This window comes from Pteropus medius, unplaced genomic scaffold (assembly GCF_902729225.1).
Source record: "Pteropus medius unplaced genomic scaffold, Ma_sr-lr_union100, whole genome shotgun sequence".
Classification (NCBI taxonomy): domain Eukaryota; kingdom Metazoa; phylum Chordata; class Mammalia; order Chiroptera; family Pteropodidae; genus Pteropus; species Pteropus medius.
In genome coordinates, this window is record NW_024346065.1 from 3,838,876 (window position 1) to 3,856,980 (window position 18,105).

Below are 18,105 nucleotides of genomic sequence, written 5' to 3' on the forward strand. Positions count from 1 at the left end.
CAAGATTATTTAAGTCTTTCATGTCTCTTCTCCCTACTCTGTAGCCTGGAAACTCTTTAGGGAGTTAGCTGGGGCACTGGTAGGGCTCACTGTCCTGTTCTATTGTCAGATGTCTGAAAATCATTATTACATGTATTATAGCTGGCTTTCTAGTTGTTTAAAAAAAGAGAATAAATCTAGTCCCTGTTATTCCATCATGACTAGAGGTAAAAGTCCCTCAAACCATCACCTCAGACCAATTTTTAACCTTGGATGCCTTTTTTTCTCCTGTGTTCACTTGTTGAAAATGGATTCATTGAGACAGATTTTGTTATCGTGGCATGAACATACACATACACACTTTGAGCCTCCTTCCTGTACCTTCTGACCATGTTCCCATCTAACTTGGGCGACTCATTGCACAATTAGGCACAATTGATGAGCAAGTAGCAGGTGCTCAGCTGCTTTTCCATGAATTAGGCCCAAACAGCCCTGTGGGGGAAGGAGCATTAATACTCTATGTGCAGTGACCCTCCCATCTTACCTAGTCTTACTCTGTGTCGGATACTGTACTAAACTCTTTAAAAATGTGTGAATCATGGACACTTCGCCATTCTATGAAATAGGTATTGTTACCCCAGTTTTATATGTGACAAAACGGAGGCTCGCAGCAGTAAAGCAGTACATCTAGGGCCCGTAAGAAGCAATAAGCAGAATCAGGATTTGAACTCCATTATGTGTGATTCTTAAAACCCACATTAATTGATCCGGTCATTAACTGTTTAATTTCTCTCTTCTGGGCTCCAGCCTACTTTTCTGTTTTGTCTTTGACAGGCTACATATCATCCATGTGTTTTCATTTTCTGCCTCATATTGTAGTTACTTGCATATGTGTCTTATCTCTTCAAGTTGACTGTAAACTCTTTAAGGGCATGTGCTTTCCCCTATCTTTGTACCTTTCCTGGACTCTGGTATATGTAGGTGCTCAATATATGTATTGAATTAAGTCAGTAAGTTTTTTAAGAAAGATACTCATTGAGTCCAGATGCCTTGTCTGGAGGAAAATATCAGATTCTCTAGTGAATTAATGATGTTTCTTTCTCATTTTCTGTGTTTATTATATCCTTCTTAACAACTTCCAGGATGTTACCTGGACTTTATGAAGTTCTTCATTTGGTATCTCTGCCTGAACTTTGACTAATTTGAGATTACTTTTGTAATCTCTATTTGGCAATTTAAGGGAATATCTCTTGTTGTTCATTATTCAGATTCCTTTCTTCTAGGGTCCTTATTTGGACCCCCACATGGAGAGAACTGGAAGTGTGATGAAGTTAGAACTGAATCATATAGACCTTGGTGGAGGGACAGTTAGAGGGTTACATAAGGGCATAAGTGGTGGCAGGGGCATGGGACTAATCTAAGAAGAAGGAATGGTGAGCAGGTTCCTGCTTCTCGTTTTTGCTTGGGGCTTCACTGTTCAACTTTGACAGCTTACAGGAAGTTGGGTAATTTGTGAGTAAGAGAACAGGAAGAGTTATCGTTTGGTTATAAATTAGGAGGCTTCTTAGAACAAGATGGAGAACATTTGGAGCCCAAAGACTGTATCTTGTTTGGCTTAAGTGCATACCTTGTTGGGACTGTTAATCTTCAGTAAATGGAGGTAAAGAACATACGAGAATCCTGAACCTGAACCAGAACCTCAGGGAAAAGTGACATTTGAGTAGGAAGGAGGGAAATGGCAGATACTGGGACCATATTTATGGAGAACCTTAAGGCCTGAGAGACACTAGGAAAGGTCACCACCTCTCTGGCCCTGTCACTAGGTTGACTGTTTCTTCTCACTCAGGAAGGCTGCAGAAGAGGTAGCAGTTTCAGGGGAGGGGTGGCAGGGTGGAGAGGCTTTTTTGTTGAACACTAAGGAAGCAGGCAACTCTTTAATATTCATCCCCTCAGCTTCTCCCTAGCTTTAGTTAACCATTGCCTGTGGAAGTGTCAAGTCAGAGGGACTCTCCATGTGGTGTCTCTGAGCTATCTGGGCAGTCCAGGAAACCTTAACTCAAATCCTTGGGTTAAGTGAGAAGGTACAATTTATAAGATACAAATTTCCCCTATCCATCATCCATTCTTTTTTCTCCCGTCTTTTCCGACTCCCCTCCCACCACCAAATAGTTTGCCCTTATTGTTTCCACTTTCTCATGTTGGATTCATGTTAAAGTCAATATGATCTGCCCTGACCATTTGATGAAACTACTCTTGATGAGGTCACTAGTGATCTCCTGGATCCATTGGGTGTTTTTCAGTCTTCATCTTACAGGACCTTTGCTGCATCTGCCAACTCCCCCTCACATCTTCCTTGAATCCATGTGCCTCCCTTGACGTCTGTGATGCACACCTAGATTCCTTGTACTTTGTGGAGTGTCTTGCATGGGCTCTCCTCTGATGTGCCTCTTTAAAGAGTTAGCGTTCTCCCCAGGGTTTTGTCCTTGATTCTCTCCTCTTCTTACACAACTCTCTTTCTTAGGTGAATGCATCTATTTTGCATGGTTTCAACGAGCAGGCTTATAACTCCAGGCCTGTATCTCAAGCTCAGAGTGCTCTGCTGAATTTCATTCTCATTTCTGATTTGCCTGCTAGACCTCTCTACGTGGATATCCTCGTACCTACAATTCAGCATACCCAAGAATAACCCAAACTAAATTTATGACATTCTTCAAAATCTGCTTGTCTACCTTTGTTCTTTTACTCCTATGGGGGCTCCTATCATTCACACAGTTACTTAGGCCAGAAACCTAGGCATCAATCTTTATTGTTCGCACTCATTCCATCCTGTTAGTTTTTGTCATCTTCTACAGCATTTGGCACATCATGGACATGGAATAAATGAATAAATGAAAACGTTTATTGATTTAATCTTAATTTAATTACAGTTTAGCACTTTGGTGTTGATAAAGCTGAAAGCCTGGTTACAGTCTAACTTTTGATTTTTGGCCACATTCAAATTATATTAAGGAGAAGGCACTTTTTAAAATTTAAAACAGGATATTTTGTGGAAGGATTAGACATCATTAGAAATGAGTGGATTGGCTGCTGTGCTATCTTTTAGGGCTGCTCTGAGGAGCTGCTGACTGTTATAGATGAAGTGGATGAAGTCAGATTGTGCTGGCCCAGGAGGGTGTTGTCCTTGGTGCTCATGGGAGTAGAGACAATGTGTTGTGGGTGAACTTGCCACATGCTACCAGTTTAATTCAAGGAACAGGTTAAGACTTTTCCATTGGGAAGGGTGATAAGCCCCCTTTTACTCACTGATGGATTTCCTAATTGTACCCTAGTGTTTCTAACAAATGCTGAGTACGTATTTGTAACTGTCATGCTTTGCAGGTTTATCTCCCTTCCTTTCCATCCATCCTTCTAAATGAAAAAGAAAGAAAAGAAAAGGAGAAAGTGACTTAATCATAGGATTTTGGAGCCAGAAAAACTTTTCAAGTAGCGGTCATCTAGCTCAGTCCTTACATTTTCAGACGATCATGAAGATCATGATAATAATGATTGATGGTGATAATAACTATAATACCTACCAGTTTGGATGCCTCACTAAGTGCCAGGTACTACATTAAGTGCTTTACACGCATTTCTCCATAGAATACTTACAATAGCCCTATGAGGTACCTATTATTAGTGCTGTTTTAGAGAGAAAGAAACAGGTTCCAGAAAGACTGGATAACTACACTGGGGTTAAAAGTATGCTGAAGCACAAGTATTGTGCAGAAGTAAAGCATCTTGCTTGCTCAAGGTCATGTTTTCCAGTTAGAGGGAAAGCATCTGTAAAATCCAACTCTCCTAACCTTGAATTCAGTGAGCATATATTTTTGTTTTGACATGAGAATTCATTCTCTGTAGTCATTTTTGTCTCCTTTCTTACTCAACCACTTTTTATTTCAGTGACATTGAATGAAGTAGAGGAAAGGGTGGTTTAGAGTTGAGGTTTTTGGTGAAGTTTTAAAGTTTATTTTTAAATAGGCAGCCTTCCCAGGCTGACTGGGAATGTAGCAGAAGGCCTGAGAACCAGGAAGTGACACAGACCTGTTTATACCATTCCACTTGGAAGCCTTTGGAAAGCGATCCACAGAGATGGTAAAAAGTAAACATAACTCCATCAGCTAGTTAGAGGCAGAACTTTTCTTTCTTGGGCTTGCTATTTTTGACCTGGGGAAAGTGTTTCGTGCACAGCTATGGGTACTTTGAAAACCAAAATCTACACTTAAACAGCCTCTTGAGTAAACACACACACACACACCCACACATTTATTTCTTGTTACCAGACAGCAGCATTGAGTGAGTCTTGCAAATAAAACTATCACTTTTTTCTCTCTCTTTGCCATACTTTTTGTGAATTGTTCTTCCATTTCCTTTTCTTTCTTTGTGATTAGTGCTGTGCATGCAAAACTGTCCTGAGAGCTCACTAACTGTGTGCATTATCTTCAAGGTCCAGCTCAAAGCTTTCTCTTTTCACCTTTCCCCTACTCCTAGTCTGAAGTCTTTGTTCCTATCTTCTCTGTGTTCTCATGGTACTTTTTAAAAACTTTTTTATTGGGCCCTAGTAACAATTTCACAGTGTCATGCAGATAAACATATAATTCTTCTTACATAGATTGTGAATTCCTTGAGTAAGAACTATACTCGCCCCACTTCATCTCTGTGATCACCGAAGCATTGTACTGAAGACAGCCAGTAAATATTTGCTGAATTGCAGTATAGTCACTGCAAACACAGAGCCCTTAAAAGTCAGATTTAGCAAATCAGCTTTCCAGACTTTATTTGCCAAGTGGGTATTGAAGCCTGCTTCACTCAGTTCTGTTGAGAACTAAGCAGAGGGATGTGATGACACATAGATGTATCTCTAGGGTCTACGGACCAATTTAGCTACTTCTTGCAAGCATCTGTTTTGCTACCTGGCTAAAACTTCAAGATTTATACACCCTTTTACCTTCCTGTTTTATACCTGCTGCTACTTTGCCATCTCGTATTGCCTACACAAATTATGTCTTTTGGTTTATCTTTTTTCCACTTGATGTACAAGTAAATGCTGAGCATCTCAGGGCACGGAAAGAGGCAGAATTGGTGGTTTCTGAAGGAATTTACTGCCTGTAGTAAATGCAGCTTACCACAGTTAAGTAACTATGAGTGGACCATGGGGAGGGATATGATTGGTTGCCCCGTTTGTGGTCCAGGCAGTAATGCTAAGGGTTCAGAAGAGCCTTCCATGCTTGTGGGCTGAATTGATGAGTTTTCCCAGCAAAGAGGCAACTAAGCTTGACCTTGTATTGGAAAACAAAAGAGCACAGAGCCCTTTGCAATAGGAAGTCAGGAGGAGGAGAGACTTCTAGGCCTCTTAGATTCCATTTATCTATAAAATGAGGGTAACAACAGCTATTTAATGAGATAATGAGTGTGAGATAATGAGTGTTACATACATATGCATATATATGTAACACACATGTAAGCTCCATCCTCTCTAATCCTTTCCTGAAACATATTTAGACTAGGAGACTTCCTAGGACCCCTTAGACACAAATATTACTTTAGTGTAGACATACATAATTATTTAAGTTGGGGGGAGGGATTGCTAAGTTCCTTGAAATTATTTTTAGAACTTCATGGGAGAGAACTTTGGAAGTCATTTGTTTAACCTATTGGCTATTCTTTCCTATTCTAAACTAACTTTGTGTTTTGAGTCTAGTCTCAGGGCATATATTTCCAGTCCAGCTGAAACAGTGTTGTTTGGGAATCTATTGGAGGCTCAGTCACAGCCTGTTGGAGCAGGAAGGGGCCTTAGCCAACACTAACTCGAATGCCTGCTGTTCCAGACACAGTCCTGCGTCCTTTATGTTTATCTCATTTCCACCTAACAACAACACAATGAGGGGGGTATTGTTTATTCATTTTATAGACGGGAACTGAAACTAATTTGTCCTAGACCACCAGGCTAATAATATCCAAGCGGACCAGAGATTCTGGTCTAGTTTGCATCATCTTTCCACGATCCCAGCTTCCCTGAGAGATATTTAGTTGAACTATTCCATTTTGCTGATGAGGAAACAGGCATAGGGATGTGAAGTGAGTAGTCCTAGTTCAGCTCATCCCTTGTTGCGGAAGCTGGGACTATAGAAGTGGTTTCCTGCCTTCAGGGTCAGAAATTTATGGCCTAAGTAAGCCAAGTTCCTGCTCACAGGCATTCTGCCTTCTCTCTCTTTTTCTGTCCTGTCTTGAGTCTATCTTGTTTTGTTCTCTTCAGTCCTTCTCTCTTGCATCTTTTCTCTTTTTCTTGGCTGCTACAGCTCTGCAGTAATCCTTGTATGTGTAGAGGCTGGGTTTTTTTTGTTGTTGTTGTTAGATGTTCGTTATTTTTGGAAAGCACTTTAGGAACACTGTGTACGGATGGCCTATACAAATGTGCTGATGGATTGATTAAGCTCTAAATGGGAAAGTGGAGTTTTCTGAGTTTGCTGCAGTGCAGAGGGAGGTAGATGCTTGGATAGGTCTTGAGAGATATAGGAGGAAAGGACTGCTTGTGCAGAACAAAGAGGCAGGATTTCATATTTCTTCCTTCCAGTCAGAACTTTTATTGACTTTTGTTTTTGGAGGAAATACTTATGGGCCCCTCCTATTCCCTAGAAGACATTCCAGATTTCTCAGAACTGAAAGGGCATTTGGGGATCATCCAGGCTCACACCCCTGAGGACCAAAAAGAATGATTGACTTGCCTGAGGCTAATCCACTGTGGATTGGAGCTGGGATTTAGGGCTCCCTCCCGCATTCAGGTCCATGCTTCAGTCATCTTGCTGTTAGGTTCTAGAAGAGAGATGTTGGAGACTGTTCAAGAGAAGGCTTAGGGATGGGTTGGTAGTGTGTCTGTTGGTGTTCCTGCTGTGTGAAGCCTGAGGAATAGCGTAGCAGGAAAGTGACAACCAGAAGATGTGGTGAGTAGTTCTGGGGGCACGATAAGGATACAAGGAATATCAGAGAAATTCAGAGGAACCTCCAACACCCACCCTACCATGGCTTTGGTGGCATATGAGGAAAGCTGAGGATTATTCTTGTGATTTGTAGGAAGTGAATTTTAACAAGGGTTTGATGTTTGTCTTCTGGGCTTTGGAACTGGCATTTAAAAGGAAATGGATGAGGTAACTGTTCTGGCTCTCAATGGTCTCAAAAGTCCAATAGAAGACTCTGTGCCTATTGAATTGCTCAGATGTTAGTGGCACAAAAGAAAGAGGAAGATACAGAGGTTAGCAAGATTGGAAGGAGCCATTTATCCACAGGGAGAAAAATAAACTGACAGCATCTATAAGTAACAATTTCGTCATTTTGGGGGAAGAGTCAGAGGCATGAAGATCTGATCAACATTTAGATATCTTTTGCTGCTGTGATCCAGCCATTTCAGGGTGAGTAAGAGTGAAGAGGGTACATTTTGAAGGGAAGAAAAAGAGAGGTAAGGAAGCATGTTAGTCACTTCTCTTACCACACCCTCAGGGGAACTTTGAACTTGACAGTTAGGACTTCTCATCACCAAGCGCTGAAGTATAATCAACTGGTTAAATTCTGTCCACACTTCCACGGTTCATTGTCTTTCTCCATCGCGTGACAATGTCAGGGTCAGTGAAGATGGTAAATCAAAGGAATAAACTTTCTCATTCTAGATTCTACACCACCACCATCCCCTTTCTGTACTAGTTTGAGGCAAGAAAAGGATTTATATTGGTTTTACCTATCCAATTCCCTCTCCTAACTAATGGAAGATGGGCCATAGTTTAGGAAATAATTTATCCTGAAAATTACATGTAAACTAGGCTGACCTCACAGAACTGTAGAGAAACCCACCTAGCACCTGGGAGCCAAGCTTCACAGAGTCAGGACCCTTTTGTCTCCACAGAGGAGGGGTCACTAGAGTGTGACTCAACCCTTCCCCTCCAGCAGGACTATGACTTTCTCCACAGGGTAGACCCCAATGCAGTCAGGCATACGGCTTGAGGAAATCTGGACCCTGGGGGACAGGTTGCCCTTCCTACTTCATGGCCGGCCCCACCTGCTACTGCTGCCTCCTCAGGCTGTGCTCCATTTTTGAGGATGACTTCCAGGACACCTTTAATCTTAGCAGTCTCTTGGGTTAACCTGGAAGCATCTATGACAACAACAAGCAAGCAAACCATGAGAACTTTGGGCTCGTATTCCAGGTTCTCCTTAACACCATGAGCCTGCCATGCTTGTCATCATCATTTTATGATGAGCAGTTTCTCAGATAGTCCTATGCTATCTTGGCTTCTGGACTATGATTGTAAATAGAAGGACCTGAGATTTTCCAATTTACAGAGCAGTCCCTCTTATGTCACTTTGAGCCTCACTAGAGACTAATGAGATTCAGAGCAAGCAACAGCCCCAGTTTACAGATGAAGAAACATAGGCAGGGATGAGGTAAGTGGCTTCCTCAAGATCAGAGCCATGGCTTAAGAGCAGTGCTCTTCCTCTTGGAGGGTCACTGTGGACAGGAAATGAGTGTTCATGACATCACATTCAGCAGAGCACAGTCACCCAGCTTTTGGTATTCTGGGTTCACAGAGGTGGGATAGGCCGGACCCTGCCCTTAAGGGGCTGACAGTCTAGCTTATGGGGTCTCCCTTTACCACATTCTATTGGGGCAGCAGCACTAGTCCCAAGAAAGAAAATAAGGTGAATGAATGCAGGTTTTCCATGATGCCTCACCCTGGGTTTCAGAGGGGAAGCTGGCTGCTGGAGGGAGAGATGGCTTATGTAAAGAGAAGTTTGGATGCCATAGAGAATTCTGTGGCTCTGAGAGACCATAGAGAGTTTTTTAGATGTGGACACGGAAGTCAGAGCATCTTCATGACGAGCCAGCTGGTTGGTGGCAGAGGTGGGACTAACTCGTAGCCCCTGGCCCTCTTCTCTCTCATCACTTCTAAGTTTAGATGTTATATGTCTTGTAAGGATGGGTGAGTGCAGGCTTTGAAAATGAAGCTTAGTTCCAGTTCCTCTTTAATCATAATTTTTAATTTTTTCTATTGTGGTAAAATACACATAAAATAAAATTGATCATCTTAACCATTTTTAAGTGTACAGAACAGTGGTCTTAAGTACATTTGAAATGTTATATGACAATCCATCTCCATAACTTTTTTCATCTTGCAAAACTGAAGCTCTGTACCCATTAAGCAATATAACTTCCCATTCTTCCCTCCTGACAACCACCATTTTATTTTCTGTCTCTACTTAATCATACGTTTTTTAAATTAGAGGAAGTTGTCACTCCTATACCAAAGGAACACTGAAGTGAAATGTATTCTTTTTTTCTTTTTTCTTTTTTTTTTAAGTTTTCGTGTACATGTTTCTCTAGGGATAATGAAAACCTAGTCTTAATATGGTCTAAAGTGTTTTTCTTTTGACTTGATCTAAAGCCACAATTCAAGGACAGGACTGCCTGCTGGCCTGCCTGCCGGCCTGCCTGCTGGCCTGCCTGCCTGCCTTCTATCCATTTGTCCTGTATTCAAAGCAGATCCTTTCTTAACTGATGAGATATATAGTGTGACCCTTTCTCCACAGCTGGATTCTCCCATTTTGGGCAATACCCTGAGGTTGTGGGGATTGGCTTTTCTCTGTATTATTTCTAAAGCACTGACCCTTGGCCCAGCTTTGCATGTAAACACTCCATTGACTGCCCTCTGTTCACCTTTTTTCTTGGCAAAGCCCTCATTTCTGTCACCTCATCTATTCTGTACTTGATCAGGTCTTAGGCTTCATGGTGGAATTGGTCCCTTAGCCCAGGTAGCTGCTCTAGCAGTAAGGGAGGAGCCAGCTATTTCTTTAAAACAAAACAAAACAGGAGCTCATATGTGTGCATCTTTTTCCCAGTTCCATACTGTCTCCTCCCCATAGTATTCCTGAGTCTGGCAAACATTTGCTACCAGCCGTCAGGTGCCAGGCCCTGTGCTGGCTTTTGAAGATTCCAAGTTGACTAATTCACAGTTCCTGCCTTCAAGAAACTTTGAGTCTAGTAAGGTGAGACAGATAAACAAATAGATGTAATAACCTGTTAGAGGTGCAGTCAGATTAGGGTGTTAAAGGCACTTTGGGAGTGAGAAGGGGTTTTTTCCTACTGGAGGTGGGCATGGTGTGAAGCATCAGAAAATAATTCCTCCAAGAAATGACCCTCTGTTGAGCTCTGAAAGTAACTCTATTCCTGGCAGAGGGAGCAGTCAGGTTAATTTGAATGTCAGTATATAGAGGGAGGAGACAGGTGGTCTATAGGAAGGCCTTGCTACATTGATTTTATTTTATATTTTATCTTTGAATAGGTAATGCATACACAAGGGACAGCACTCAAGGAGATTAAAAGGGAATACATTCAGTGCAAAATGAATTTTTTTTCCCTGTTAACCATTCAGTTCCCCTCTCTGAAGGCAATTGTTAGCTACCAATTTGTTGTGCATTATTCCAGAGAAATTTTCAGACGTGTGTGTGTGTGTCCTCTAAAAATAATACACACAAATGGTTTTCTTCACATACTTATTTTGAAAGTCATTCCATATTATTACAGACTGAATTGCCCACCTCTTTTTCAACTACTGCATAGTATTCTGTTATATGGGTGTATGGCAATTTATTTAGTCCCCATTCAAGCTTTGCCAGTACAAATAATGCAGTGAATATTCTACATAGATGTCATTGCACACATGTGATTTCTGAGGACAGATTCTAGAAATAGAAGTGATAAATCAGAGAATATGTGCATTTTTGACAGATATTATCAAATTGCTCTCCAAAGAGCTCTGCATTAATTATAAAATACTAAATTTAAGATTCTTTACTACTTGGAGACTGCCCTTTCCCCAATCCTCTAAAATCCCTGCCAGAGCTTCTTAAATGAATTTGGTGTTATAACTTCCTATTTCTAATCTTTGTGGCTCTACATGGCTTTCAGGGTACAGTTTAAACTCCTTAGTTTAGCCTCTAGCCTCTGCTAAGAGAGCTGTGCTCTCATGGTTCTGATCCATTTGTCTGGTATTGCCTTTTCCTTCTTTTTCAGTAGACACATCCTTTAGTAGTCAGCTTAGCATCACCTCCTCTGGGTAGTCTTTCCTGATGATCTCCAGTCATACACAGAACACCTAAGCACCACTCTGATCTGGCCTCAGAAATATTTGTTGTGCACATGCTATGATGTGGCACAGGCAGGTGTCATTCTTGATGATCCACTGGTTGTTGCCTTGAGAGACCAGTGACTGCCTGGTAGGGTTACCTGCTATGGCTGCATGTAAAACAGCAGCACCAAAGGGCCCATTGCTAATTGACTGGTGGCCCTGGGCATATCTTTTAACCTCTTCAGACCTTGGTTTTAGCATCTGTCAAATGAGGAGGTGAAGTCTGATGACCTCCAAGGTCCCCACAGCTCAGATCTCATTAATTACAGCAATAACATCCTTTGATTACTGAGGACTTGTAAAGTTCCAAGCACTGTGTCAAGTGCTTCATTTCGTCCTAATCCTTACATTAGCCATGTGAAGAGAGTATAGTTAGTGCTCCCATTTTATAGATGAGGATACTGAGGCTAATTTGTCCATAATAGAGGAAACATTTGAATTCTGGCATTCTGACCTAACCATTCTTAGCCACATAAATATATACAAATTCCGCATGTTTATACACATAATTTTTGTACTGTTTTGGGTCACTTGCAGACTTCATGCCTTGGCCTCTCCATTGAATCATCCTGTTCTACAGGAAAGGCTCAAGTTGGATTCTGGGTAGAAACTGGGGACAGAAGACTTCGACAGTTACAACTATTTGAGGACCCAGTGGCTAGCTGTATTCTTGAACCTCTGGCTCATGTTCATCGAAGACCCTCATAGTTCATTTTCCTTTGGACTGAGACAACTCATATTACTATTTGCAGTAACTCTCTTTAGAAGGGGAGCATAGGCCTGAGTCAAGGCTTCAGATATGGATTAAAGTCAGATGATACCCCTGACAGAGTCTCAGGGGCATCCTTTATTAGAGTTGTAGATGGCAGGCTCCCCTGTCTATTTACATAAGGCCTTATTAATGGAGAAGGAGATGTTTATGGAATGAAAATTTAAAAAGGATGCGTAATCATATTATTTGGAATACCTGTTATAAACTAGGATAAATGAAATCAAATGAGTTAAGTAAAATACAATGGGCCTATATCATAATGTATCATCAACCCAACTACTTCCCTGAAGGCATGTAGAAAAACTTTAAAAATCTTGACCCCTGAAATTTTTTTTTTTTTTAAAGTTACTGGTTTCTATTTTTCTGAAGTCTTTCTCTGAACTAGAGTGGGTGGTGGGGTTAATTAACAATTGTAATCATCCTCTCCCCAAGTCATTGGCAGGTACAGCCAACAAGAATGGCCTCTGGGGTCACAGGTGTGTCAGGTGAGCCTTGATTGATTAATTCATATTTGAGATTCATGGCTGTTGAGTCGGTCAGATCCTCAGGGGCTCATCTAGCCTCTGGTGGCTGAGCAGGCCAGGCCTGGACCCTTGGCTCCCACTGCTGCATTCCCTCTCTAGGTGGTGTAGTTCTCCCTTTAAGATACGCGTTCTCTCTCTCTCTTTTTTTTTCTTTTCTTTCGGTTACTTGAACTTGCTCGGAGTCCAAGTGGCAAAGGCAAAGCTAGACTGTGGTGTAGCAGCTCTGGGTCAACAGCTGCCTCTCTCTTCTCTGCCGGAGCCTCTGAGGCACGCAGCCAGGCAGAGTTGGGGCAGACTGAAAGCTTTGCCGTGCCTACAGATTTCCCGGTGAGCCAGAGCTTGTCTCCTCATCCTATCGCAAGGATCTGGCTCCTGGATGCTGACACTGATGGCAGCTTGCTGCAGGCTTTGGCATTTTTCCAGGGAGGGATTGAAAAGCCACTTTATGTGCTTGCCTCTTGGCAGCAGGAATTTAGTTGCTAGAATTCGTTCAACTTTGTATGTGATTATGGCTTCCTTATCAAAGTGTCTGCTTATGACTAACATGCAGATTAAGTTTTCACTTTACTTATCTATTTCTTTTTTGTTTGTTTTCTATAGGTGAATCTACCCCTGGCTGACTTTAGAATTCTTCTGGCTTTTAATTTTTTTCTTTTTAAAATAAGACGGATAAAAGATGTGCCATGGCAGGATAGCACCAAAGAGTACCGCAGCGTCTGCCGTGGCCTCAGTGGGACATGGAGTGTTCCTTCCGCTGGTGATCCTTAGCACCCTCCTTGGGGACGGACTTGCCTCAGGTGAGTTTCGGCCTGCCTTCTGTCTGTGGGAGGGCAAAGACTCAATACCATTGTTTCTCTGGAAAGCTGGGATGGGGATTCTCCATGGGGGGCAGTTACAGGGAAGAACAGGGTGGGGGGGTGCTTTGTGCTGTGGTGTAGCAGGAGCTAGTTCTATGAGTATGGCACCAAAGGACTTAATGAGTCAGATGGAGGATGGGTGTGTAGAAACCTCAGCCACAGTCATCAGGCAGGACAGAGGTGTGAGCTTCAGAGCATGATGTGTAGCTAAGGGTGCAGGCTTTGGAATCCGACTGCCTGTGTTCAGAGCCCAGTCCTATTACTTGCCGGCTCTGTGACCCTAAGTCTCTTTACTTCTGTAAGCTGTAAGCCTCAGTTTCTTCAGGTGCAGGATGGGAAAATAATAGTACCTACCTTGTAGGGTGGGCATGAAGATTGACTGAGATGAAACAATAGCACTTATTGATTGTTAGCTCTTTTTTGGTTCTTGTCTTGCTATTTTTCTCAGAATGAGTACGGAGTTAAGGTATTGTAATCTAGTGAAGCAGGACCTAGGCACTTAGACTACAAACTTGTGATCTTGGACAAGCCACTTAACCATTCTGTGGCTCAGTTTCTGCATCTGTCTAATGAAGGGATTAATCTGGATAACCTTTAAGGCCACATCTAGCTCCCTCAGTCTATACTTTCATGAATCTAAGGACTTTCTGCTTGAAGGTTGTCAGCTGGAAGAGCCCTAGCAGGAGCTACAGATGCAGCAATGCGCCCTTTTGAGTTTGTATGGTCCTTATTGCCTTCAGTAGTGCTCTGCAGACTCTTCTAGGTTCTTTTCATGTGGTCCTCTAGACCTAGTGTCCCTTTCAGAAAGACATATTTGGGTGTGTACCATAGGCCTCTGAGTTATGCTACAGAACCTTCCTCTGTATCTGCAAGTACCGGTAGGGGTCTTATTCAGTTATGATTAAGCTCACTAGTAATGATACTCCTACCAGAGTCTCAGGAGAGGGATCTCAGCTAGATTCTGGAAGGGCACTTGGAGGGAGTCTGGTGTAATATAGTGTGGTTTTAAGAGTCTCTACAGCTCAATGTTATCTCTTTCATTTCCTTTCTATTAACTCCCACCACCCGTTTACCCAACACCTACAGATAATGGTGCAATCTCATTGAGTCTTATTTTTTTCTTCTGAATTGTTGGGAGAAACAATTCCTGGGGTTTTTTTTGTGGGGTTTTTTTTGTTTGTTTTTGTTCCATTATAGCCTTCCTTACAACCCACATACAGATTTTCTCTTCTGCTGCCTCTCATTCACCTCATTCTGACACTTAACCTAAACCTTTCCCATAAACCTGAAACTTCCTTGGCTGTGAGGAACCCAAGGGGGCCACTGATGGTTAGGACCCCACAGTGCGAGCATCATGGTTATAAGAGGTTTCAGAGAAAAAGAAGGCCAGCCTACACCATTTGCAACAAAACGAAGCAGGGCCTAACATTCATAGGGCCACTCCAAAGCTGGAGGAGGCCTCTAGAAGTGATAGTCACAGAACCATAGAATATGGAGACCCTCTCTTGTTCACCACTGAATCTCTAGAGCAGAAGTGGGCAAACTGTGGTCTGCTGGCCATATCCTCAGTGCTGTCTGCTTTCATACAGCCTGCAAGCTGAGAATGGTTTTTATATTTTTAAATAGTTGAAAAAAAATCAAAAGAATAATATATTTTATATTATGTAAAAATTATATGAAACTTACATTTCAGTATCCATAAAGTTTTATTGGAACATAGCAATGTTCATTTGTGTGTATATTGTCTATGGCTTCTTTTGTGCTACTGTGGCAGAGTTGAGTGGTTGTGACATAGATCATGTGGCCCCAAAGCCTAAAATATTTAGCCTTTAAAATATTTTGTCCTTCACAGAAGAGGTCTGCCACCCTACCCCAGCCCAGAACAAATGATGCTCAATAAGTATGTGCATGAATGGAATAACTGTCAGAGCAGGAAGGAAGGACTAGTCAGAGCTAGGATGGACTTAAGAGGTTGTACACTTGCTCAGGGTCCTAGGGCCAGGACCAGAACCTGGCCTAGTGCTTGGTGTACTGCTACGACCGTCCTCTTCCAAGGCTCCTCTGGAGCAGCTGTCTGGGCTTATTACCAGTATTAGGGTCTGCCTTCTGTGTCTGAAGTCTTTATTTCTTAACTTAACTTCATTAAGCCATGCCCCCTATCACCACCTTCCTTTTTATGGGCTTCACCCCTGCCTCCTCTCATTTTCCAACTACCCACACCTTCCCAAGTTTCCATCCAAAGTCTGAAACCAATTATCAGGGACTGATGTTTCCAAACTGGCTGGATAAAGGGATTATTATTCTACCATGTGGAAAAATATATGTCTGTAGTGTGGGCTCAGCCCAGGATGGGAAAGTTGGCTGCTGTTTTCTTTTGCTCCCCCATCTGCAAAGAATCCTCACTTCCCTGCTACCCCACCTTCCAAGACTTTCTACTCCCCATAAAACATGTGTACTGGCTGGCACAGAGCAGGGTGCAGGCAGGGGAAGGGGTTTCACCATTACTTATATCCAGTGTACCAAGTTGCTGCCAGTGTTTTTCCCTTTCTCTGGAGTGGCTTCTAAGGAAGGAGGCACCTACTCCTTAGCCTGAAACCCAGAGCACACCTGTACGGCTGTGCCTGCCATGTGCAGTGTGCCAGGCAAGCTTGCCAAGAAACCAAGATTCTCAGATACTCAAGTCAAGGAAAGGCAGTTCAGTTCAGGAAAGGTCTGCTCTTTCTCTTCCTGTATTTCTTACCTGTAGCTGCCCCAGAACACCCATTCCAGAGGCATTTAAAAATGAGGTGCTTGTAAAATACACAGCCTTGTCATCCAGTGGGATCTTGTAGACCCTGAATATGTTTGTGTGTACATGCACATTCCTGACTGTGAGAATTTCTCTAGATATAGATAAGTGGGCATATTTGGGGAGGGCCATTTATCTATAAGGTCACTGTTCATAAATACCACTGTCATCCCTAGTCTTGGTGATAATTGTTCAGGTTAGAGGAAAAGAATCATGTATGAAAAGGCACGGAGGGTTCTGGAATAAAGTTATGTCATGTTTGGGGTTCAGTTTTCCATCCTGAACCCCAAACATGACATAACTTTAGTTTCTCCTGTCTATAACTGGAGATTCTTTTTTATTAACAGAGGAGGTATTAGAGAGGTGTTGGTTCCAGTTTCCCCCTTGGTCATTTAGCAGAGATGGGGGAAATTACTGAAAATTTCATTTTTTAGGAGTGGCAAAAGGAAGCATATCTTATTTTTCACACTGGGCCACAACATTCAGGGACAAACCAGAATTAAAAGTACAGTCTATGCTCGTATTACCCAACTTGCCTTTTTGGGGAGCTAGAAAGGAATTAATATCCCAATTATGTAGCAGCCTTTCCCAGGTCTCACAACTGCTTCCCTTTACCTGTAATCTTCAGAAACTTGCTGTATGACCTTAGGCAAATCAGTTGACCTCTTTATCTCTTCTGTAAAACAAGATCCTTAAGGATGTTAGATTGGTGTCGTATAGACTAATAAAAATGATTGGAAGGCACTTGACATATAAAATGTACGGTATAATTCCCAAATAGTAACAACAACAGAGATGGTATGTGACCTACTGTTGAGTCATGCTGGTCAGGAGCCTTTATGCAGATGACATCATCTCCTGTTTTTAAAAAACAAAACTGAAGATGCAAAGTCGCTTTTGGGTCAGGGATAAGGTGTCAAACTTGACTAGTTGAGGAAGGGTTGATTACTTCCAGAATCTCCTTTGTCTTCCATGTTTGCATTGTATGATGTCTAAACCCAGCTGGCTTGCTGACTCATAAAAAGATTTTGATTTTCATTTTCCTTTTTTCCTGAGCATATTTACTGATAGTTTTATTAGCACAAAACTCAGTATTTTATTTGTTTCTGATGTTTTTCCCTTAAAATGTTGCCATGACACTTCAGGCCATGTTAAACTTCACACAAACACCTAAAGCAAATTTAAAATAGTGGAGAAAGCAGACATCTGCATTTCTACATGGCACAGTGAGAAAGCCAGGAACTTAGTGTTCATCGAAGATGGAAAATGTTGAGAACCAGGCTCTCAAAGGGATGTGGCTTTGGCTCTAAACTTTGCTATAGCAGACAGATGTTTGCAGGTGGCCCTGGCTAACCTCACCATCTCTGAGGGACCTGGAGTCAGAGATAATATACACTCAACTAAAATGAGAGGACAGGTAAGAAACTGATGCATATAGAGTGTCATTTATTTGTCAGGCTCTGTGTTATCCCATTTAAAGCTGTCTGAACACGTTTGAGCTAGGTGGTTATTTAACCAGCTTACAAATGCGAGATTGAGGCAGAGAAAGGTTAGATAACTTGGTCAGAGACAGGCACTCTTAGGTGGTGATGCTGGCTGGGATTTGTGCCCAGTCTGTCTGACTCCATTGCCCATGGTCTACTGAGAACCACTCTACCTGTGTCAAGTTGCAGGCTTCTCTGAGACTCGTTTCTTGTGTTGCTCTATTGGAGCACACAGATGAACCTTCAGAAGATTATTTTGATAAAGGAAAAGACATCATCTGTTTTCTCCCCTGGATAAAAGATACTGGAGTCATCTCTGGGTTGCCATGTTTCCCTCTGTGGTTGTTTCTGTTCTCATCTACAATGGCCCTTGGTTGTTTGGTTTCCAGTTTAGGCACAAGATTTGCCAAGGCAGTTCTATTCTTGGGAAGGAACAATAGGAACCACAGCAAATTGTTTGCTAAATGAGGATGTAGTTCCCACAACATCCG

General features: G+C 42.1%; 1 protein-coding gene across 2 annotated transcripts in view; it reads left to right on the top strand.

Annotated features, from left to right (window-relative positions):
* SUSD6 (sushi domain containing 6) overlaps window positions 1-18,105 on the top strand; it is an 87,976-nt gene that overhangs the window by 26,726 nt on the left and 43,145 nt on the right. For both annotated transcript variants that reach the window (XM_039875358.1, XM_039875357.1), the window contains one exon: window positions 13,086-13,282. In XM_039875358.1, the coding sequence (XP_039731292.1) occupies window positions 13,162-13,282 (121 nt within the window). In that variant the 5' untranslated portion in view covers window positions 13,086-13,161. The remainder of the gene's footprint in view (window positions 1-13,085; window positions 13,283-18,105) is intronic.